The 24,513-nt window shown below is 44.3% G+C and overlaps 2 protein-coding genes across 9 annotated transcripts; both read right to left on the reverse strand.

Moving 5' to 3' along the window:
- Positions 1–96: 96 nt before the first annotated feature.
- LOC130406421 (excretory canal abnormal protein 6-like) lies at positions 97–9,193 on the reverse strand. Its single transcript, XM_056611985.1, has 11 exons — positions 8,927–9,193; positions 6,331–6,392; positions 5,618–5,720; positions 5,249–5,334; positions 4,930–5,030; positions 4,542–4,612; positions 4,144–4,251; positions 3,937–4,007; positions 3,453–3,570; positions 3,093–3,257; positions 97–2,541 (listed from the first exon to the last, which is right to left on the reverse strand). Exons 1-11 carry the CDS (start codon positions 9,029–9,031, stop codon positions 1,270–1,272), a joined length of 2,262 nt encoding a protein of 753 aa, XP_056467960.1. The 5' UTR covers positions 9,032–9,193; the 3' UTR covers positions 97–1,269.
- A 2,718-nt stretch (positions 9,194–11,911) lies between these two features.
- Positions 11,912–22,037, reverse strand: LOC130406366 (arfaptin-2-like). 8 transcript variants are annotated; one of them, XM_056611897.1, is made up of 10 exons: positions 21,603–22,037; positions 21,304–21,336; positions 20,532–20,640; positions 20,154–20,216; positions 18,355–18,441; positions 17,578–17,690; positions 16,369–16,590; positions 13,803–13,960; positions 13,007–13,181; positions 11,912–12,092 (listed from the first exon to the last, which is right to left on the reverse strand). In XM_056611897.1, the coding sequence occupies exons 1-10, from the start codon at positions 21,699–21,701 to the stop codon at positions 11,940–11,942; spliced, it is 1,212 nt and encodes a 403-aa protein (XP_056467872.1). In that variant the 5' UTR covers positions 21,702–22,037; the 3' UTR covers positions 11,912–11,939. The 8 variants fall into 8 exon arrangements, with proteins under 8 accessions (XP_056467872.1, XP_056467871.1, XP_056467874.1 ...); XM_056611896.1 differs by having other exon boundaries at positions 20,148–20,216; XM_056611899.1 differs by lacking the exon at positions 21,304–21,336.
- Positions 22,038–24,513: the final 2,476 nt, after the last annotated feature.

The raw sequence follows: 24,513 nt of genomic DNA on the forward strand, positions 1-24,513 counted from the left end.
CCATGTTATATACCTGATGGTTATGACCTGCTATAACAAGACGGTAAAAATAACTGGTGAAATCTGTGGAATTTCGATATTTACCCTGGTTTTTACTCACTAATGACTTCGGTTTGTTCACATTTTGTTTTTATATTCTTGTAGGGAAAAAGAAAAGTAAATCCATGCAATAAGAAAACGACATAAAGAAACTCAAGGTCATTTGCATACGATTTGGACCCAAACAAGTACTTCGAGTCCTCCTCAGTGGATAGCATGGACCAGGAAACATTGAATCCATGTTAAGACATTCCAGGCTCCAGTTGGTAGGGCTGGTGTGTAGACACTGCTGAAATAAACTGCCTCCTGCAGTTTCATAGGCAGAATCCAAGTGTTTCAAATGTATTTATTTCGGAAATAAACCCCCTCAAATAAAATACATAAATAAACATAAATGTGGGACACATCACATCGGTCGGTGACCACCCTTCGTTACAATCTTTACAATTTGAGTGTACTTAATACATAGATTTGAGGAACCAACTTTAATCCCATGCCCATTTCAGTCCTAGTGCTGATCATCTCTGAATGTAGTCCGGGGTTTAGGCCCTGCTTTGGAGTACGCAGGATGTATAATAGAGATAACAACAACACGTGGCTCCCATACCTCACTAAGCCCTGCAAAACTTTATTTAGGATGGATGCCTTCTGTACAGTTCAGCAGAGCAGCCCGGGTATGTTTTAAGCAAACTAAGCAAATACAAAAAAGTGTTCAATTAAATAAGATCCTTGAAAAGCTTGTGTTTTAAGCTCTGGCAGCAAAACGATTGTAGCCTATGCTTAGTTAGAACAACTGGCCTACAGTAGTATAAAGAACACCCATATCTGATGAGGCTTAACCACTTCCATTTACTGTTCAATTAAAATTATTGTCTTTAAATCACTTTCCTTCCACGCCATTTCTTACTGCAGAGCAGGGCATCTCAACTTATACAGTCTATGCCGTGTCTCTTGTTATGCGTTGTACTTGTAACATGCTGCCACCAAGTGGTAATATGTGGCAAATACTCCTGCTCTACAGCGTAACCATCTACAGTCACTTCCACACAACCCTTTTATCTCGTCTCCTCACTACCTCCTAAGCCTTCCAAATCAAATCGTGCACATCAGCCATGGGTGACATGGGTACTTACTTAATTGTCACTGCAGAAGTCATTGAAATGTCTGGATAGTCTGGATAATGTCTAAATGTCTGGACATGCGATGTCCTGCAAAAATAAAATCCCACAGTTACACGGAGGACCCTGTGCCGTCGCTATATGCAGGTTCATTAGTGTTTGGCAGTTTGGTCCTATTTCCGAGACGTTTGAAAAATCCCAAAATGTCCGACTTGTGCCAGACATTTGTACTTTTGTCAGGACTAATTTGTGGTTTCTTTGGAAGGTTACCTGCCAGGGCCTGACTTGATGTCCCTGCCTGGCTTTGTTTCGAAGAATCCTCAACTGGTAGCACAGGAGGAAATGGAAAATTTGTTTTACTCCTCTTCTCCTCCATGGGCGGAGGGCTCCCGTCTTCCAAGCCGTCGAACAATCTCGGCGTAATCAGACTGGCGTAAAGCCCCGACTCCAACGACTTCATCTTCCCCAGGTCTCCTAACAACGGCCTAGTTCTCTCTTTGAGCGGCATCCAAACCTCGTCTTCCTCCTCCGCCTGCTTGGCCGTACCGGACGGGAGACACAGTGTGTGGCGTCGTCCAATGGCGTTGGAGAGGGGGATATCAGAGAGGGGTCGTTTGGCGGGCTCCTTGCCCTCCTTGGCCTCTGGGAAACCTCGGAGGTCGTCCAGGTCTAAAGTGCGCCGCTGGGTGGGCTGGCTGGTGGGTCCCGGGGACTTGACGTTTCCCAGAACCTGGTCGCCCGAGGTGACGCTCCCTCGGCTGCTCTGGTACCGGAGGACCTTCCTGGACGCCTCGCGCAGCTTCTGCGCCTCCTCCGGCGTGTTGCCGACCGGCTCCGCCTCCTGCTCCTGCTCCTCCCGGTTATGTATCCCAACAACGCGCCCTCCCGTAGAGGTGCCGCTGTCCGGCTTCATGGCGGCGATCGCCGCGACGTCGCAGTCCGACTTTGCGTTGGGAGGCTTAACCTCGGGAGTCTTTGAGGAAATATCCTTAACCCTGCTTGGAGGCGGGGGCTCGTCGAGCCGAGAGCTGTCTGTCAGGTTGGGGGCGGCGGAGTCCTGTCTGATTGGTCCCTTCTCCTCGGATAGGACGACCAAACTCCTGCTGGGACCTGTGTGGTCCGCCATAGCCACGGCACAGATCTCTGAAAGGCTCCCATTGTTAGGGCTCCCATTGTTAGGGCTCCCATTGTTAGGGCTGCCCTTCCCGAACTTCCCTATCCTCCTCCGTGATGAGCGGCTGGAGGCGAAGGTGTGCAGGAAGGACTCGAGCTCCATGCCCTTCGACTCCTTTTCCCAGGCGCAGGTGGCAGTGGAGCGACGCTTGGCAGCGATATGCAGCCGGTTCTTTTTCTTGATCTCCGATGCGATGCGATCTTTGTTCTCCTGCAAGGAAATTATCGGTTTTATTTCTGATGGTACTACTGACAGCTTCCCACTGCACTGCTAAACTGTAAAGAACCAAAGGGGAAGTCATCTATCATATGTACCCCATTGGAATTGTTGTCCTATATACTGACCCAAATTGTAATCCTCCTGTAATTAAATTTGTTCTCTTATTGGTCTTTATCTTCTATTTGGTTGTATTAAGGGCTGGAATTATCTTGTTTTCAATGTTCGGTAATTTTTCCCTTCGCAAATGTGTGCCATCTCCTTGTCTACTCTTTGAACCCTGTATTCACCAGGCTCTAACCGAACCTTAAAACTAAACCTCACCCTAAAACCAAACCCTAACCTCATCCTAAAACCAAACCTCACCCTAAGAACCAACCACACCCTCAAAACAAACCCTAACCTCACCCTAAAACCAAACCCGTACCTCACCATAAAACCAGACCCTAACCTCACCCTTAAACCCTTACCTCACCATAAAAAAAAAAACTAACTCATATGATGAAAATCGAACGGAAGGGGGCGAAGTTCGAGCGCTTCTCTACCTGGATCGCCCTCATGAACTTCTCACAGAAGGTGCTGAAGATGGTGCAACACTCCTGGAGTTTGAACTTGCTGGGGTCCTCGCCGAAGAACTGGGCAACGCTGTCGCTGGCTGCATTGAGCGCCTCCAGACTCTGCTGCGTTTCAGTCACTAAAGAGGCAGCACCCTGGAAGACAGCAGACGTATATATATCCGGTCACTGATCGTCGAAATGATGGGTGATCGAGAGGGGGTTCAGTGTCAAAGATGTGTACAGGTGTTGCTGAGAACGGCATGGACTTTACAGTGAAGACAACTGTTTATTTGGAGCTAACTTCTGGACTCCAGTAGTGCCTGGTCCATGATCTCTAGGTCCTAGTACCTTCAGGAAGTCATCCATCAGTGCCTTCAGATTTTCCTGTTTCTCTGCTTCCACTTTGGCGACTTGCACTCGCTTGACTTCTTTCTGAAACTCTGCACTGATGTCATCCTTGTTGATCCTGGAACCAGGAAGCAGAATCAAGAGCCATTGTGGCATCAAAACAAACAACCATGGAGGAGACGTTGAAGGTTTAAAGGTGTCATGCTCAGCTATTATTCTAATATAAGAGAGTCCTGCTTTATGAGCCTGTTGGGAAAAACCTGGCTATAACTCTGAAAAATAGCAGAGAAATTGGACCATTGACGTTATTGTTCCAGAATGAGCATTTTCCATTGGCTCCATTCTGAGCAATGGTCTAACTTTTTTGTTGAAAGGAATGGAGACCTTGATTTTCCACAACACTTTAATGAAGAAGGACTCTCTTATATCAGAACATAGCAGAGTCTGAAGGTTCCTCTTTAAAATCAAGTCTGTCTGTCGGTACCTTGAGGCGGCTCCGATAAGTTTGAGCTGCTGAGGAAACTGAAGCAGGTTGGAGTCGTACTTATCGGCTTCCTGTCAACACAAAACGCAAGGCAGAAAGAAAAGGTATTCCATGAGTAGATTTAATAAAGGTTTCAAGGACTAAGTGTGACAACACCAAAACGACTGATGAATCCTGTCCCCCGGGGGCGAAGGAGGAGAGAGTTACCATGACAACGTAATGCATCAGGTTCATGCCAGGTTTGTTGGCTTTGGTGTCCACTAGTTTCAGGAGCGATGACATGCGAAAGCCGATGGCGCTGCCAGCGTAGCTGCCCTGACGTCACAAAAAAGAAAACATGAGATGACGGTGTTTCTCAGAACCCTCGCTGATTATTCTGGTATTTAGCCTTGAGGTTTGACTATCCCTAACTCTATGTTATGTTGTTATTATTTCAATCGATTGGTCTATTGACAGAGCTGCCACAGAGGCTTTCCTTCTTTTAAAATGTTGAGGGTTAAGGCAATTTGTTTCTCCTTAGAGGGTTTCTCCTTAAATTGTTGTGCTTACAAAACATTGTTTGATATCAATGTTCCAGTGAACATCATCAGACATTAGCCACTCACAGCGTTCAAGTGATTTCCCGTTTTCCGCACCAGAAGGATGACAGAGTGAAGATTTTCACACTCCAGGAGCTCTGTGAAAAAAAAGAAGTAAATTCATAAATATTAAATGTTTCTCACATCGTGTACCTGTTCCACTCGTTGTAATTTCAAGGGTTGGCAAAATTTCCGAAAACAAGGTGAAAAGAGAAGACATGCAAATTGAAAACTAAAACTAATATATATACACACATACTTATTATTTATTAATTACATACTTATTATATATCAATAAAAAATGCTATAAAAAACAGCTAGAACTGCCCCATTGACAATGTTGATGACCCGAGCCGCCCTGCAACTTTAAATTACATTTATACAAGTAGTCTAGACATGGGTAAAAATATATTACCCTTGGCAGCGGCTGTCAACAAAGTTATGGACTGCTTCATGTCCTCCATAATGGGGAAGAACTCTTCCTGCAGCACCAGGCAGTTGAGGCGTTCTTCGTAGCTACAGGGCACAACGCGATACGTTCCAACAGGTTTAGACAGAAGTGAAGGGGAAGAAAAATGTAGCTGATCCTCCTAGTTACAGCACGTTGGTGTGGTGCATAAACATGGCTGCGTAACATGTTTTTCGTAGCATGCATTGTTGAGTGTGTGAATAATATGAGTCCATTTTTATTCCATGGTGACTGTAAATTCGATTTTTAAAATGAAGTCACTCACCTCGGGGTTTTGACCAGCATTAACATGAACAGATCGGCTTCGGCAAGGGCTGCTTCTTTGCCTTTAAACTTTTTCAAATCTCGCACCTGTATCCATTCATCCAATCAACCGATCACCCAATCACCCATTCATCCCGAGGACACCACACTTCATTACAACAGTTAGCCTTTGGTTTCCCTTCAAAGGAATACAATTGCAACTATATGAAGTAGTCATTAAACACAGACATTAATTAACAGAGACAGCATGAGTACTATTTCAGCTTGCTGGATTCTCTTTTTACGGGCATATTATTGCTCTACAAACTTCGGCCAATCAGCTTCAAGGAATATGGATTAGAAAAAAAGAAAAGACAAACATGCCACATACCTCTCCTTCCTCCGGAAGCATCTTGCACAGCTCCCTGAGTTTCCCAGTGCCAAACCCGGTACTGGTTCCTGAGCTGATATCTGCGATCATGTCCCGTACTGGCCTATAGGGGGCAATAGAGACACAGGAACAGGGAGGTGAGTGGGACGGCTAGCAGCCTGTGTTTACTTCTCTGTTCCTAACCATCTCCTTAGTAATGGGAAATCACACGGGCTGCCTTTCCGTGCTACACCCATGCACTGCATGTGTGCAGCAGGGCTGCTAGACTGCTCGAGGCCAACACTACAAATCACTTATTCAAAGACACATCTACATCACCCTATGACGTGTGTTAACAGCTCAGCTGTGAAAAATGCATGTTTTATCCCGGAAAACTATGTGTCATCATAACCACTCTCCAAGTAGTCCAGGTCGGGAAGCATTACTTAATACAAAGAAACACACCACGAATGACACACGACACAGAAGAGTGTTGTGGTTGTACGAGTTCATTAAGCCTAAAGCACTGGTTTCATTTTGCAATGCGTCGGCCGCAGGTTATCAGAGGGAGTGCGTTGGGGAAACAGCTCGGCTGCTGCCTGTACTGACACGCAGGCCAGCCCTGAGTAGGACAGGGAGTGGGGTGTGGGCGTGGGCCAGGCGAGTCTTGGCAGTGTGTACATTGGGATGGTGAAGGATCATTCATAGCCGGGTGATCATGGTCAATGACTCACCGCCGGAACTGCTTCAGGAAAATCCCTACGTTCATGCTCCTCTTTTGGTTCAGAATGGTGACCTAGGATAAGATGTAACGAAACAAGTTTGCATTAAAAGATGATATGTACTTCTTCAGAGACAGAAAATGTGTGTGTCACAGAACAGCAATAGGAATTTTAGAAAGATAAAGAAATAATTATTCCAATTAAAAAACGAACTACCCCAACACATTTTTATATATATTTTTTTACATACACAATATGAGTTGTATAAATGTTCATAAAAAAGGAAATAAACTGCTAAACTGCTATAAACAGCTGAAGCACAAACAGTATAAAGATAATCAAAGGCTCATGATGATATGCTATTGTGGAGATAAGGATAGGGTTTCAGTGTTGCTTTTAATGCCATTAATCAACCAAATACCAATCCCATTACTCACTATTAATCCTATATAGAGTAATGGTGGTAAGGATAAAAGCATGCATAGACTTCACTGATTACTGATCAACTAATCAACAGCTTATCACAAACCAGTGCGTGCTATGATATTCCTCATGTCCAACTCAGGGATCATAATTCAATGATAAAATTCAATATCAAATTTATTTCCATGTTTTACCATCCCCTTTGGCCCTCCATTGTTTGTCATCGCCCCGACACAAACACTGTACAAAGTAGACTAATGGAAGGGAGTGTTTATTATTTGGTCAGAAAGGTTTTTCAGAAAACATTTCTGTCCTGACAGCATGCGTCAGTATACAACTGCCGGAAGTACAAAGTCTAATGCCAGCTGTTTGAGTACATTTCCCTACTCCTAGAAGTGAACTATAGAGCCAAGATTGTTAAACAACACACGCTGTACACACAAATACTAATGCAAGGGGAACCAAGAGAACTGTAAAACAGGTTTACAAAACTGTTGTCAGGACAATAGACGTTTACGGGGAAGTAAAGCGGACACAAAAGGGAAGTCACGCGCTCATTACAGGATGTAGAGCCAATAGGAATACAGAATGGTAACCCAGTATTATTCATATGAATGATACATATTATCTAATTTAGATTATTGAAGAGGAACACTTACTTAAGATGATAAATGTCCAACATGTGCTATGCTATATTTCATATACTATGCTACACTATGCTATAGGCCTTATACATAGGTTATATGCTAATTATCAGTACCCTATACAATTTGTGCTAGGATGTGCATTGCAACACAATACTACATATGATTATATGGTTATGCTGCATCTGCTGCACTCTCCTAAAGGTTAGGCTACGATACATATGCTATGCTATACAACTGTTTTTGCAGTGCTATAATCCATAAAAACATGTGCCATTCCCCTCTAACTATACAACATATTCGGCCCTACAGAATCCTATACTACAGCACGACAAAAGCTACACGCCTTCTCAGACCACATAAGTGATCAGTTCTCATGATCGGAAGAAATCCATGTCGATCTAAAGAACAGGCCTTGCTATGTCAGCAGTTTCAAGGACAAATACCAGACAGTCATCTTCTAGCCACAAACACAATGCACGGTCAACGGTTCACGCTTATCCGGCAGAGCTTCAGAAGGGGCTAAGATGTCTGAAGTTTAGGCATTTGGCTAAAGATGAAGTTTAGGTGTTAGGTGAGTGATGGTGACGTTTATGTTTTAGGTAAGAGACGGACAGTTTAGGTCATAGGTAAGAGTTGGTTAAGTTTAGCTATTAAGTTAGAGATGGTTAAGTTGAGGTATTATGATAGAGATTATGAAGGTACAATACGTGACATTGACACTGATTGTTTAAAATGGCTACTGCAGTCGAAATTCGCATATTGGAGAGAATGGTCTCCCCCCCCGCCCACTTCTCCCCAATCTCGAAGCTCACACCACTTGCCAGGTGTGGACACTGAACAAACACGAGTGCCTAAAGAGCAGAGCGCAACATCTCACTTTTAAATCAGCGCAATTATTATGACGATGAGTCATTCACTGTAAGCTGATCAGCTAATGTCCATATTTGCATGTCTCTTCTCTTCTCGTCCTTCTGGGCTCTGAGCTGTCTTTGCCTCTTTCATATGTTACACCAAGATTTACAAGTATTTTAGCACGGCTCTGGTCATGGAGCTTTCTAATGGAGTTTAGTAGAATCTCAGTTGCTCTTGTGTGTTTGCCTGCTTCCATGGCTACAAATTTGCTTCATAATTGGCAACCCGGTATCCTGAAAAAAGAGTGAACCATATCACACAGGCCAAAACAAAAACTAATTCTCTGACCCAGAACCTATGTTTGAACGAGAACATACTTGTCAGAGAAGTATTTAGACTTAGCGTGTTACCTTAATCTCTGTTGACATATCATGATAATTTTATGATCTAGCATAGTATATTAATTACATATATCTCCTTTGAGTGCATGAATTAGTTGAGAACTTGAGAGAATGGTTAAGTTTAGGTATAAGGTTAGAGATGTTAGCATGGGTATCACATCCACAAATGATCTTATCATCGTGATTAAGTGTGACTTGATGTTTTGCGTAGTTAAGGACATGCTGGGGATCTGATCAGGACTGAATCAAATCGGGAATGGCGGAGCCCCTGATGGTACTACTCACCGCCTCCCCGCGGCCTGCAGAGGTAGGCTTGACGCTCATGCGGTGCAGGGTCTTAGTCTTCATGGAGCCCAACCCCGGGCTGTCGTGGCTGAAGAGCTCCTCCATGCGGTCTGTGTCCAGCTTGTACTCCCCACGGGGACGCTCTGCCGTCCAGATGTTGTGCTTGCCCTCCACGCTGGCCGTGGGCAGAGCATCCCAGTGGAATGGCTTCAGATTGTGACCCGAGGAATCTACATGGACCTTATTACCCGGAGGGGGTGGTGGTGGTGGTGGTGGTGGTGGGGGAGGGGGTGGGGGTGGAGGCGGGGGTGGGGGAGGAGGAGGTGGTGGCATCTTCTACCCAAAAGATCTCTGACCGATGTGCGACTGGCCTACATGGCATCGCAGGACGGGGCCATCTGTTGTCATGGGAGGCACAGTCAGAACAGAAATTGTTTTCTTCTTTTATTGTAGCTGCATGATGACCGTGGGACAGTGAGCAATTATTAAAAGGGGAGATAACAGAGATAATCTTCTTGTTAACATCATAAACATGAGGCTTGGGAAGTAGATTGGAAGATCAACGTTTGACTTATAAAAAGTATTTACACAATCCCTTAAACCCCATTAAACACTTCCAAGCAGGAGGGAACAGATTGAGGGAAATAATTACCGACAGCCCGACTTAATAGACAATTTATTAATTTGGTTAGACGGCCGTTTTTCCGTCAGTTAAAGGTCAATTCGATCAAAGAGAGACTTACCTTTAGTTGTCTTAGAGGCGCTCAACATTATCCAAATAATCCATAATCCACCACAGGCCCCGTCTGTTTCTGTGCTCGCTCGTGTAACAGCACGAAGCTCTGGATATCAAGTGGACTCGCAGGACGAACAGCAAAAGTCACCTGGTAGTCCACACACCCAGTTAACCCTTTCACGTTCACGCGCCACCTCTGCGTCCTATGCTGCGCCCACTCGTGGTCTGCAGAGACCTACTTCTCACCCCAGTTGGGAGGTCCCGCAGTGTACTTGTAAGTCGCTTTGGATAAAAGCGTCTAATAAATGCCCTTAATGTAAATGTAAATGGGCTACACGCACGACGTTACGCGCAAGGCGTAAGGTAGAGCGGTGGGTTGGGCAACCGGTTCACCGGTTGCCAAAGTTAATATTGATATGTGGACTGTACACAATAACTTCACGTGATTAAGGTCGTAATGCCTTACCTGTCAGCTGTTTATCTGAATGCTAACGATGGCACTTAGGGTTAACCAAAACTTAGGCCTATGTAATAGTGGGGAACGTAGCATTCAAATATTGGCCAAAGAAACGTGTCAGCGGCCAAGGTAGAGCTATCAAATTACAACTCTTTTTAAATAGATGTTTGAACAACTGTGCATTTAAAAACAAAGACTTGGCGAACTTGAATGAGGTTTCAAATGTTTGTGTGGGTAGGGCATCCGATAAGTGTGAGATTGTTGGATTTGTATACAAAACGGTGTTGCGTTAAACCCATAATTAAAGGCCTTGCGTTCAACCTTTTTATTCCGGAATATGACATCATGCTGACGCGCAGATAAGAGCACCCATCACGTTCTTCTTGCTTGACAGACGGTGCGTACTATTTAATAATTAGCGAATCGTTTAAAGCACATTTGATATGCTGTTAATGTTCATTTAAGTCATCCTCACACAATACTATTAATACGAGTTTCATCAGTGTTTTAAGACACCTATGGTAGAAACGGCTAATGCCCAGCTGGTATGTTTTATTTCTATACACTGTTCATTCAAAAATATCTTGTCCTGTGTTCTCTTTCACAAGTTAATCCCGTATCTTTCTGAGGGTTTAGTGCCACACACACCTTTTTTTGAATGACGAATCACACATTTTTGAACGTCTGACTGTTGATCACAGGATAATAAGACAGAAAGCCCTTTCGATATATTAGAATGTATTTTCATGTACATCACAAAGTGCCATACATCTTTCAGACTATACAAAAACAAAAGTAGACAGTGAAGTATCTTGAACACAATTCAAAAGATACGTACAGCATTAGACACAGAAAATAAACTATGACAAAACAGAAAACATAACATAAAACTACAACAAATCTTGTACCTGTGTAAAAGAAATAAGTAAGTAATTGGAAATAGAAAAATACGAAATCAAAAAGCTTGTGTCCTTGAAGAAAGCATTACATCAACATGTGATACTGTAAGTGTCATATCGCCAATTCCGACCTATCGTCAAGTTTGTTATTTCTCACCCATAATTACAGAGGGGTACTCTTTTATAATGATATTGCTACCCCACAATTCAAAGCAAGACATCCAAGCCATAAAAATAGTCTTTCTGAGCTTCTGGTGCAAGGCCTGACTAAACATCACCAAAAATATTCTTTACATGCTTCGAGACGTATTTGCTTTTGAATCAGGAACAGCAGAAAAAATAGACATACGCTAAACCAAGAAGTTAGTTATCCCAAGGGTGGACCTCCTTTCAGGGACAAGTTCAGAAAGGCAATCCATTTTGTTTTATTGATAGATTTTCATTGGTTCTAAATTCATGAAAATGTCTCTTTCCGTGTAAACAGATTCTCTGGATGTCTGAGAATGAGTGACGGATAAACTGAAGAATAAGACCTTGAATCACTGGTCGGTGAATTCCTCCACAGGTTGGTGATCAACACGGAAAAAACAATAACGGGACACACATGGCAAATGATTGAACGATAAAGTTAATTGTAATGCAAATAAAACGCACACGAAAGTGGTAGGAAATAATTTTGACACATCAACGGACAAACAAAACAAAAATAATCAAAATGGAATCGAAATCATTGCACGATCTATGAAAGCCAAGTGATATTGATTGGACAAGACAAGTCATCGTCTTTACATACTTCCCCATAACCAACAAGCGTCTTAAAACCTCCAATTAGTCCACTTCGTTACCATCAGACCCCCCCCCGTCCCGGCCCGCCCCCCCACCTCCATCTCCGCCCCCACCAGGTATGCGGCATGTTGCAGTCTACTGTTCCTCCAGCCAGGAGGGTTTGTCGGCTCCGGGCTTTAGCTTGACGTTGAACTGGACCAGAGTCTGCTCCAGCTGCTGCTGGTTGCCAGCGAAGTAGGCAGAGATGGCGTTGTGGAAGAGGAGCAGCTGTTTGTGCATCACCTTCACCTGCAGGGAAGAGGAAGAGGAAGAGGAAGAGGAAGAGGAAGAGGAAGAGGAGGAGGAGGAGGAGGTAGAGGAGAGGAGATAGAAGAATACAGGAGATGAGAGGACGAGGAGGAGAGAGTAGGACATAGGAGAAGGGTGAGGAGGATGCAGGAGGTAAGTCATTTGGCTATGAGCTACTTCTAAAACCAGGTCCTTAAAGTGTAATTCCGGCGCAAATTGAACCCAGGATCTTTGTTTTGGCATGAAAACCCATCAAATAAGCCTTCCAGATACCTTTTTAATTGAAAATCGAGTATTATAGTTTGCCGGGCGCTTGGCGTCCATGTTGTTGGCTTGGGGCATTGAGTTTCGCTTCTAAATCTGCACTACACTTTAAGTAGCAGGAAGGTGCGTGGGGGCATCTGGCCCAAGGAATACCGACAGGTAGGCTGTGGCCATTTGGGTTTGAACCCTGAACCTTTCGGCTGGGAGTCGAACCCCCTAATCAGTGTTGCCACAGTTACCTTGAAAAAGTAATCAGATTCCTGATTACTAGTTACTCCTTAAAATAGTAACTTAGTTACTTCACTGATTGCTTGATTTTAAAAGTAACTAAGTTAGATTACAAGTTACTTTATTAGTTACATTTAGCTGCGACAACACCCCCTGCCAAAATACAAAAATACAACCGGTTTTGCCAATACTAACTTTTTGCCCCCCCTGTCAACAATTGTTCTTCCACCCCCCCCCCTCGGCAACAATTGTTCCGGGGACAGTGACTTTGACGACAAACTTTAATCTGATTACTGGTTTGAAAATAGTAACGCGTTAGATTTCTCGTTACTGAAAAACCTGGTCCGAGGCCAGTAACGCATTACTGGCATCACTGCCCCTGATGCTATTAATAACAACAATACTATTGGATTGCTACTGACCTTGTTCTCCTCCAGGAACTTGAGCTTGATGGTGACGTCGCTGCGGAGGCGTTCGTACTTGTCTCGGTGGAGGTGGTAGTCCTGCTGGGCAGCGTCGATCCTCATCGCCGCCGCCGCGTCTCGGGGCCCCAGGCTCAGCTCCTCCAGGTCCGACCGGTACGCATCGAACTCCAGCCTGCACACACACACACACACACACACACACACACACACACACACACACACACACACACACACACACACACACACACCCAGGGTCACAGAGGCTGGTATTGCCGTTGACCTTTGTGTCTGGTAACCATAACTCTCTCGATGTCCCTCTCGCTCAAATAAAAGCTTTTTTCCGGAGTGTATTTTGGTGCGTGATTGAAGATGCATTAACCGCACGATTAATCCCGCAAAGTGTGTGATCAAACGCAATTAAGAAAATTAATCGGTGGACAGCTCTACCTTCACTTCTCTCCTTCTCTCTCTCTCTCTCGCTCTCTCTTGCAAGCTCCCTTTTCCCCCTCCCTCCCCCCTCTCCCCCTCGTATGGCCAGACGGTTAAAAGGACTTCCTCCGTTGTGTCTCTCCCTCTCTCCCTCACCGTCCCTCCTTCTCACCTGGCGTTCTCAAAAAGTCTGATAGAGTAGGGTGTCTCCATCCCTCTCTCTATCTCTCCCTCTCAACAGGTGTTCTCATAGTCTGATGGTCAGTAGGGGGTCTCCCTCCCTCTGTCTCCCCCTCTCTGCTGGCGGCCTCATACGGTCTGATGGTCAGTAGGGGGTCTCCCTCCCTCTGTCTGCCCCTCTCACCTAGCAGCCTCATACAGTCTGATGGTCAGTAAGGTGTCCTCCATGGTTTTGTTGATCAGGGTGTTGATGCTGCAGACGAAGAAGTTGATGGCTCCCAGCAGGCTGTCTCCGTTCTTGCACAGCAGCTTTTGGGTCTCGGCGTTGTAACCAAACTCATCCTGCAGAGAGAGGGAGAGAGAGAGAGAGGGAGAGGGAGGGAGAGAGAGGGAGAGAGAGAGAGGGAGAGAGAGGGAGAGGGTATTTCTAAAGGATCTTTAGAAATACAGTGCATACTGGCCATGGAAGGTTACACAAGGTGAGGAGACAGTAGGTGAGCGCAAAAACAGCGCAGTTAAAGGGAAACTTCACCCATTTCCATTAAGCTTTGTATCGTTAGAAACCCACTCATACTTTTGAATGGTCGTGCATCATTCCCTTATTTTCTGGAGAGACTGGAGAGATCCGTATCGATCTCCAACACTTCCTGTTTAAGATGACGCAATATGACGATTTTTGCGTAGAAGTAAATAGGAAGTGTAACTGTACGTCCACACCACGAGCGACCAAAGCGTCAAGGACGCTCTGGTCGCTCACAAAGTTTCGCTGCGAATTTTTCTGTTCGCTTTGGTCGCTCAAGTCGCTCATGACGTACAATTCAATTATGCAGACGCATTTAAAGGAGCCGTATGCGTTTCAACGCGTGTCTAGTTTTAATGTGATGTATTGTGTGTATTATCCAGTCAGACTTGTTCTGTGTGGTATTGTAGGCTACTGTCCTGTGTGGGACGAACCACCTAAATGGATTCCCGACGATTTGTGTCGTTTGGTATTAATAAAGACTTGACTATCTATCTATCTAGACTATTTAATTAAAAATTATTCACCTCAGGCTCCGTGAATAGTGGGGAATAGAGGGATAAAAGACAAGAGATATATCCCTTGTCATTTATCCCTCGTCTTGTCGATTAGTTTGTTTATGTGACGATTTCAAATACTTTTTTGGTTTTGTTTAAAGCATGCTACACGCGATTGTTTGGTTAGATTGGTGGCATGTAGAGCAAATTATAATGATTCCCGCTTAAATACGAACGTTCTAGATGTAGCCTATAAATAATCCCGCTTATCATCACTTGATATCCAAACCACTATGGCGTTTCGATCTCTGAACTGAAAAAGGGTGGGTTCGTACAACACCGGGTGCCCAGTTACAGCCGCGATTAATACTTCAGCCGACATTTTGTTCAGTGAGTGAATAAAGGTAGGTAGGAACCAAAGTGCCTGCCGATGTTCCCTGGGATCCACGCAAGAGAAGAGCGTCTACATTCCGATTGGCTGTCAGTGTTTGGTCGCTGAAGCGAATAATAGTCATTTGCATAAAGTTAAAAAGTTTTCAACTTCTTTTTGACGCTCTGGTCGCTCAACTTTGGCCGCTGGTAGCGTTGGTCGCTTTGGTCGCTCTGGTCGCTCTTGCCCATAGAAAGTGAATGACTTCCGGCGATTTGGTCGCTCAATTCGCTTCTGGTGTGGACGGACAGTAAGAGGGGAGGATTCTCGTAAGACTACAAGCACTAGTCCCACCCCCTAGGGTGGGAACCACTGACGCACTGACCACTACAGACTTATTAGAGCAGTGCCAGCAGAAACTAACATCCACAGCGTCTGAAGCTAAGCTAACAGAGGCTGTTGATAAAACTGAAGTATAATTCACTGAGTTCACCAACTAATACTCTTCACTAGAAATGTTGTGTGAAATGATTTTCAAGCAGTCTTGCGGTATCAGCTTGGTAGATGGAACAGCGAGATGTCCGATAGGCAGAGATCTAGATCAGCTTCCTGCCTTTTCTCGGTCAAGACGGCACCAAATTAGAATTTTATTTTATTATTCGACTACATATAGGACCCAATTTCAATACATATTCATGCCTCCACCGGTGAAATGCTCCTTTAAGTGTTAATTTTCAGATGGATGAGTGATTAACTCCATTCAACCAATCACACAGGAAAGGTGAGCAATCTACGGACCAATTTGAACGATTTTGATCCGAATTAGACGGAATAATGTGTAATGTTAAAAGATTAACATTGCACAAAAAGTCCCTTTAGAAGATAATAATTCCCTACTTTCAACATTATTCAGTGATGAGAACCGGGCCATGGCGTTAGTTATTAAGCAACAGAAGATAGCAGCAGTATTTGGAAATCAATTGCATCAGAGGGAAAGTCCAGGCAGATAATCATTGCGAAACACAAACTTGAATATCTGACTCTGGATGTGTGGGAGGCTGCACATTCACAGTCTAGTCTAGTCGAGTCATTGATCAGATTAGTACATTTCATCAATTAATAAATTCATCATTCGAGTAAAATGCAAGAACAAAAGAACATAATGTTGTCCACAAAAATAACTGGGGGAGGAATGGGTGGCGTGAGGTAGGAGGGAAGAAGAGAGGTAGTGGGCGGCTAAGGTCCTGCAGGAGTGAGGCATCCGAGGAGTGGGGTACTGGAGGAGGCGGCGGCGGCGGCGGCGGCGGCGGCGGCGGCGGCGGCGGCGGCGGCGGCGGCGGCGGCGGCGGCGGCGGCGGCTTACCTGCAGCTCAGGGGACTTCTGGCTGAGGTCGGCGAAGGAGTCGCCCAGGGCCTGCTGTGTCTGCACCATGTTGTTGAAGTGGCTGATGAGGGCGGTGGCCAGCCTCAGGACCTGCTCGTACTTCACCTTGGTCTCCCGGAGCACCTCGATCTGCGCCTCCAGCTCCAGGTCCACGGTCCTGGAGCCCCGACCAAACCGCTCCGACAGCATCTGCTTGGTGCACTGACGGGACGCGCAAACATGGGGTCATATGTTTGCATGGCATCGTTTACTTAAAGGGGACCTATTATGCTTTTTCGACCTTTATGACCTATAAACGTTGTTATAATGATTGATAGTCATGTTTAACCATACACAAAAAACGATGTAGATTTTCGGGAAACTCTTCCTCTCATCTGGGCGCTTCCAGCATTCTCTGTCAACGCTCGGTTTCGTCCTTCTCCGCCCCCTCGCCCCCCTCCTGCCAACCCAACTCCGTTGTGATTGGTTACCTTCCTTGAAGCGCGCGCGCGCGGGCAGATTTGACCAGGCATATGGGGGCGCGGCAGGAGTGCCTCTACGTAGATGATTTCCCGGAAATGTGAACAAGTGAATCGCAAACCTTGTTCCGAGTGTTTAGCGCTCTGCACAGCCACCCCAGACTGTCAGCAGGGAACACGTCGAAATGCATGTACGTCATTATTTAACACTTTAGTATGGTTAAACTTGACTATCAATCATTATAACAACGTTTATAGGTCATAAAAGTCGAAAAAGCATAATAGGTCCCCTTTAAGTGTGAGGTGCTGAGGAAACACATGGGCGAATGAATAGCCAACATGTGTTATTGTGTGATTCATCTATATGGGAAATATGTTATTACATATTTATTATATATGCAATAGGTCTTACAGTTTGCGTGTGCAGTGTTTGTATTTACAGTAGTTTAATAAATGATATATAAAATAATGCAAATCTATTTATATTGGGTTACTGAAAACGTTTGTTCAATAACCGAAGCCCTATGAAAGATACACACATTCATCCATTCACATGCACATTGCACACTGGTGTAAAAATAGATTTCTGACAGGACGCTTTGATCAGAGCACAAGGCAGGAGGTCAGGGGGGGGGGGGTCAAAATGATCAAACAGCAGGTCCAACCCCACCTGGATGGACACAGAGACATGACCGCGCTAGCCCCTCTCTGAGCACCCCCCCGTCCCCACCTTGTAGGTGTTGATGCCCCACTTCTTCACGCTGTCCAGCTTCTCCACGGCGACGCCGCGGGCCACCTCCTCCGACGCCAGCCCGGAGCCGCTAGGGCTGTGGTGCATGGAGCCTGTCAATCAAGCCAGTCGGTGAACACGCCGCAACCATCAATCATCAACAAACACACACAGTACTCCATAACACACACACACACACACACACACACACACACACACACACACACACACACACACACACACACACACACACACACACACACACACACACACACACACACACACACAAACACACACAACCAAATCAATGTACACTGATCAATACAAACCCGTAAACAATTCACACACTGATCTATAATAAATGCATACTCACACAATAATCGATAATCCATGAATATGCTTATTAATCAATAATCACGCACACTAATCAATAAATAAACAATATAGAAACACACATCAATAAATAAACAAGATCATTCACAATCAATTAATACACATACTAATCATACTCAATAAATGTACAATAGTGCAAAAACTCAACACATTCTATACTACTACTTAGTGTATTGACCCCCCCCCCCCAACAGGGGGTCACGGCCCACAGGTTGGGAATCATCGACTATACCTGAGTATAGATTGAGACGTAGTGGAGGCGGGGGGGGGGGGGGACATACGACAGATGGGGGGGTCGTGGACGGGTGGTACCTGGGTGGTGGCGGTGGTGTTGATGAGGTTGGGGGCGGTGGTGTGGGGATGGTGTTGGGGTGTGGGTAGTACCTGGGTGCTGCTGAATCATGCTGGTGACTGGATGACCTGACGGGGGGCTGTGCTGGATGTTAGCGGCGCGGGCCTTCATGCGGATGTCTGGAATGAGCGTGCGGATGAGAGGAAGATGGAGGGAGACGCTGATGAGGTTCACGAGTCGCCTTACGGCCTTCAAATCTAACCACAGCAACACGCTACTGAAACCACGGGGTCTGATGTGTTTAAAGGGGACCTATTATGCTTTTTCGACCTTTATGACCTATAAACGCTGTTATAATGATTGATAGTCATGTTTAACCATGCACAAAAAACGATGTAGATTTTCGGGAAACTCTTCCTCTCATCTGGGCGCTTCCAGCATTCTCTGTCAAACGTTGTCCCGAGTGTTTAGCGCTCTGCACAGCCACCCCAGACTGTCAGCAGGGAATACGTCGAAATGCATGTACGTCATTATTTGACACTTTAGTATGGTTAAACATGACTATCAATCATTATAACAACGTTTATAGGTCATAGAAAGTCAAAAAAGCATAATAGGTCCCCTTTAATGTTACGTGGATTTTAGATTTACTCTGTCTCGTATGTCTTTAGGTTTATGTTTTTATGTTTGCTGATTGTGGGAGCAAACGCACCACAAAGTTTTGTCTTATCTTATGATTGGCTCCAACTCGGCGGAATTTTATAACAGCTAATCAGAAAACAGTTATAGAAGCAGTAACTAAATCAGGAACAGTGGTTGCAGTAGCACATGTTTGGCCAGAGGTGATGCCCTTGCTTTGGTCAGATTTGAGTGCTTCAGTGACTCTTCAATGTCAGGTCATGTACAGAATGTTCTGATGGTAGAGCACATACACAGCTGGGAACAAAATGGTGTTGATGTTAGGGTTAGGGGCGGACAGGAGCAAGGCAAACAGGTGTGGATATCAAAGGTATGTTAATTATGTTAGGAAACATTGTCTTATAATAATTACTATGAGTTATTGTATCTAAAGTCCGTTTTTACACAGTACTAACCCTAACCCTAACCCAATTACTGAGATAACTATTAAGGCACCAATAGTGATTTTCCCTATTAACATATGCAGCTATCTTCTGGAAGATTTCTGTCTTTCACCCTTTATCTCCAGTGGGTGGCTGTAATACCTATATTCCAGATGTCCAGTTACATAGATTCCGGTAGCTATTCACACATGACCCTATCAATGTAATTTTCAGGAACTTGGCAGGGTAAGACTGAATGAAAGGGGCTTAAAATGTAATTAATATAAAAATATGTATATTTCCACACACGAGAGGAAGAATGAGTGATTGAAGAATTAAAATAAAAAGCGATTTGATATCCACTGTATAACAAGATTTATATCTACAAGATCAAGAATACATTACATTTGAAACGTCGATGCAGTGGAATGGTTCTAAAGAGTGCAATGAAACGTGCGGTTTTACCATGCATAGCCAGGAAATAAAGAACCAAACAAACTTGAAGTGGATATAGGAAGCAGGGTTAGGCGTTCTCGTGGCCCTTCAAAGGTTGTCAAGCAACGAAGCCAATTATGACCAGTGTTCATAAACAAAGCATTCAACAGAACAGCCTTCAGAATATCATGAGCTCTTTTTTCGAAGCATGCTGCCGGGTTGTTATTGATGTTGAAGAAGCATTTTACAGAGCTGCAAGTGTCATCGGCATCCTTTGTCCAGGCAATAAGCCGAACCCAAATGGACAGGGGTAAAGAGTCGACACGGATCGACAGAGCAAGGCGTTCAGACAAATCGTTGAAATAAACAGAAAGACTGGTTTTGCACACCGACACCTGTTCTCTGCTCAGGAGTTCTCCTTCGGTCCAAATATTCAGGGTTGTAACGAACGGCGGGGCCTACGTAGGAATATGCCGGTACACACTGTTCATTCAACCATCACCTCTTGCTGACAAACAAGGTCGCATGGTAGTAGAAATACAGCGGGATCATTTTACATAAGAACATTAAAATGTCAATCAATCCTACTTTACCTATCAATCTATCTATTGATCTAGATTTTTTTTTAGACACTGTATAAGTTGGAGAACATACACAAAATAATACAATCTCTCTATTGGAGAGTAACACAAAACACATTTGTGACATAAGTGTATGAAAACCAGGTTGTGAACTTCAGATACACGCCGGCGGTTAGGGGAGAGTCATGCTACCTTTGATCGAGCTGGTTGGGATGATCCCCCCAGCTGGGCCGCCATAGCCCCCGGACACAATACTGGTCTCGTTGAGGTTGGGTCCCGACACCATGACCTGCTGCAAGTCCTGATAAACCCAACATACAATCTTCATAACCACACTATAACCTGATAAACCCAACAGATTATCTTGATAACCACTTGACCTGCTGCAAGTCCTGATAAACCCAACCCCTTAACCATTTAACTATATGACCCGATAAACCCAAACCATTGAAATTATAACCACCATCATGCACTGATAAACCCAATACATTATCTTTAGAACCAACTGACCTGATAAACCCAACACATTATCTTTGTTGCCCGACCATAACCTACTGCAAATTCTGATAAACCCAAACCATAATCTTCAAACACACGGTTTGTTTGTGTTTACATACTGTTCCTGTGTAACCTAACTTAAAGACCATATTTTTAGGTAGTCATATTAACAGCGGTTTTCATTTGGTCATTGTGCGTTAAAAGCAACATTAAATAAAGACTAAAACATGAGACACTACCTGAGACTTTTAATAGGCCTAACAAAACATCAATAACGAATCTTGCAATGTAAAGGAGAATAGATATGTAGGAGGGACATTTGAGGTCATTACAGAGTCCATATAATGATGCAGAACTATTAGGGGTAACGTTCCATAACCATCTGATGTGCATGAGGTCAAAACAGAGAACCATAATGATGTTTGCAGGTCTAGTGTCATTCATTTATTCTCGTCTAGTCCCATACCTTCTCATCTAAGCTCCATTGAATCTGTGCAGCCTGTGTAGAAATGAGACACGACACAAATAGCAGCACAGTGATGATGTGTGATTAAATCTCCCAAAAAAATGAATATGAATGTTTGGTACTATCCTCTGAACACGGATGTTATGACGCGGATTAGGCCTGAACAGGATTAGATAACAGACAAAACGTCCCATGTCAAACCAGTGATTCAATACTCAAGTTATATCATCCACTGGAAAATAACACATATTTTATTTATACCCTGTAACGTTAAACAGATATTCTGTCAATGGTCTTACCTGCTCGAGGCTGTCATCCCCTGCCAGACTCCCCGTATCCCCGTTGCTGTTAATAGGGATCTCCATCGTGGCAGCTTTACTCATGATGCTGTCTGCCATCACTAACACTTATCAAAGAATAACGAATCCTCTACAGACGATGAAATGCCCTCATGAGATGTAATAGGGTTATTTTGATTCGGGTTTTCAATCTACGATATTACCGGGTTTTGTGTTGAAACGAGTAACCGATGATCTGGTTGGTTAATGGCAGCGTTGCTGATGTGGCAGTATCGTTGAAAGGTTAAATACTGTCGGACGAAACACACACCGTCGCTTGTGGTTCATTTGAGGCTAAATGCATATGGCTTTGCATGATGCTTTCCTATATATTTTTGCAATCATTCCTGCATAAATCTTTTAGAAATCCCTCACTCTCCAGCCAAGCTCTGACCGCCTCCTGTGTGCCTTCAAAGTAAGAGCTATTTCGCCGGCCAACACTTTTGCCAACGAATCTAAAGTAAATAAAATGGAACATAAATTGTATGAAACACATATAAAAGTCCATATTTGTGATTCATACTTTCTATTGGCTCCGCTAAATAATGATTGGTGGGGGTCCTATAATATAGAGACTTTTACTTTGAAGGCTGATGTTTCGCTTGCGCTTCTTCCACGTTAACAAAGCTGACGAAACGCATTTTAGTTAATCCATTAATGCAGTAACATGGTTCGCCACAAGATGTCATCAAAGGTTAACCAACTGAAGAACGACAATTGAATTAGTGTGACATGATCAGAATGTAATGAGGTGCCCTACGGTGACACTTTCATCAGGGTTATTACATTGGAAGGATTTGAAAGGGCATTATGAATAATCTGAAATCCACGTTGAATAATTAAATTAATCAGGCACTGGCTCGATGACTGAATGTTTTAGTATATTTTTAGTTGCCATACAGTTTATCCACCTTTAACTTTATACACACGTTAAAAAAATATCAAATATCAAAATTGAATGGTCATTTACAACATTAACATTGACTTATTGACTTATCATAAACTCAAAGCAACTAAACAATTTAAAATCGAATAAAACAAGTAGGCCTACTAAAGAGAGAGAGAGAGAGAGAGAGAGAGAGAGAGAGAGAGAGAGGAGAGAGAGAGAGAGAGAGAGAGAGAGAGAGAGAGAGAGAGAGAGAGAGAGAGAGAGAGAGAGAGAGAGGGGGGGGGGGGGGGGGGGGTTGGGGAAACGAATGGAGAGGGAGGGAATAAAAGACGAGACAGGAATCAGGATAGAGGGGGAGAGCAAAGTGAAGACAGAATACCAACGTCAGAGAGGTTAGGTCCACTGTGCCCATATTGTAATTACGAATGGACGTCCCTTTTTTACCATGTATTATATTCAATAATATATTTGAGATGGAATAAGATGGATGAATATACTATTGGAATGGCCCCCTGCTATACTGCTATACGGACAGCAGCTCTGAATATGAAATACATTTCTCCACAGCAGTAATGGGCGGGGCCCCAAGAAGATAAAGCAAAAGCAAGATCCTATGCATGAGATTTAAACACAAAGCCTTCTTCGTTCCGAAACCTTAATGTAATATCAACACGAGCACAGCTCCCCTGCAAGCTGGAGAAAACACAACTTTGGATATTATTTTGATATCAAACCCCCGAATCCCTCCCCCCATTTCACCAGTATATAAATCACATCGGGACGCGAGAGAATTTCTTTCTTGAATCACAGCGGGACACAAGACTGACTAACTGATATTCTCTCTCTCTCTCTCTCTCTCTCTCTCTCTCTCTCTCTCTCTCTCTCTCTCTCTCTCTCTCTCTCTCTCTCTCTCTCTCTCTCTCTCTCTCTCTCTCTCTCTCTCTCTCTCTCTCTCTCTCTCTCTCTCTCTCTCTCTCTCTCTCTCTCTCTCTCTCTCTCTCTCTCTCTCTCTCTCTCTCTCTCTCTCTCTCTCTTCCCATCCCGCCTTCTTTCCTGCAGGGAGCGCGCGCGCGTCACCACACGAACGACGAAGTGAGCCACCCGCGTGTGCATGTGAGGGGAAGCGTGAGACCCCAACCGCAGGGAAGCCTGCCACGCCCCCCTGTCATTTCGCCGAACCGTTCATCTTGTTTTTAAATGATCATTAAGCACGCTTCCAGATGTTGGGAGGGAGTTTATCCGCGCACACAGTCTCTGCTGTGTTTGTTCTTCAATAACAAACACAGCTCCGGACTGGAGCTGGAAACCCCAACAAAGATCTCAGACGGAGCACACCGTTGGATTCTTGGAGCTACGATTTATTGATCCAACCCAAAGTTAACCAAAGAATAAACTATTTTATAATTATTTAAATACCGAAACGCACTTAAAGCGTGCGTTAACCCAGCCTCCTTTCATATATATGAAAGGAGGCTGGGTTAACGCACGCTTTAAGTGCGTTTCGGTATTTAAATAATGCATTTGTGTGGGAATGTGTCTATTATTTAAGACAATGTCTGCCATTTGCTATCTTACATGAAAAATCTTTCCACAGCTAAAGACTTCCTCGTCTTTACCTTCCAGAGAGAGAGAGAGAGAGGTAGAGCTGACCCCGGCCATGGCGTGAGAGCAGCCGGAGCTCGTAAACAAACCAACCAGTCCGCGGTCGCCATGTTTCCAATTACGTCCAACTGCCTAGTCGAAGAGACGAGGAGCAGTCGCAGGCCACAAATAAATGGAGGGGGCAATTTCAAGGGCTGTAAATCCCACACAGGGTCATTGGCATTTTCACTGGAGTGTTAAAGCCGTTGTTGATCTTTGTGTTTGTCCTGCACGCTACCTGTGGTCGGGCACACAAACTGTGGTTGTGCGCGTTTAGCTTGGTCGTTGTTTATTTGTGTCTATAGGTCATTAATCACAGTTTAAAGGGATGGAAATCAGTGA

The sequence above is a fragment of the Gadus chalcogrammus genome, chromosome 16 (assembly GCF_026213295.1).
Source record: "Gadus chalcogrammus isolate NIFS_2021 chromosome 16, NIFS_Gcha_1.0, whole genome shotgun sequence".
Lineage (NCBI taxonomy): Eukaryota > Metazoa > Chordata > Actinopteri > Gadiformes > Gadidae > Gadus > Gadus chalcogrammus.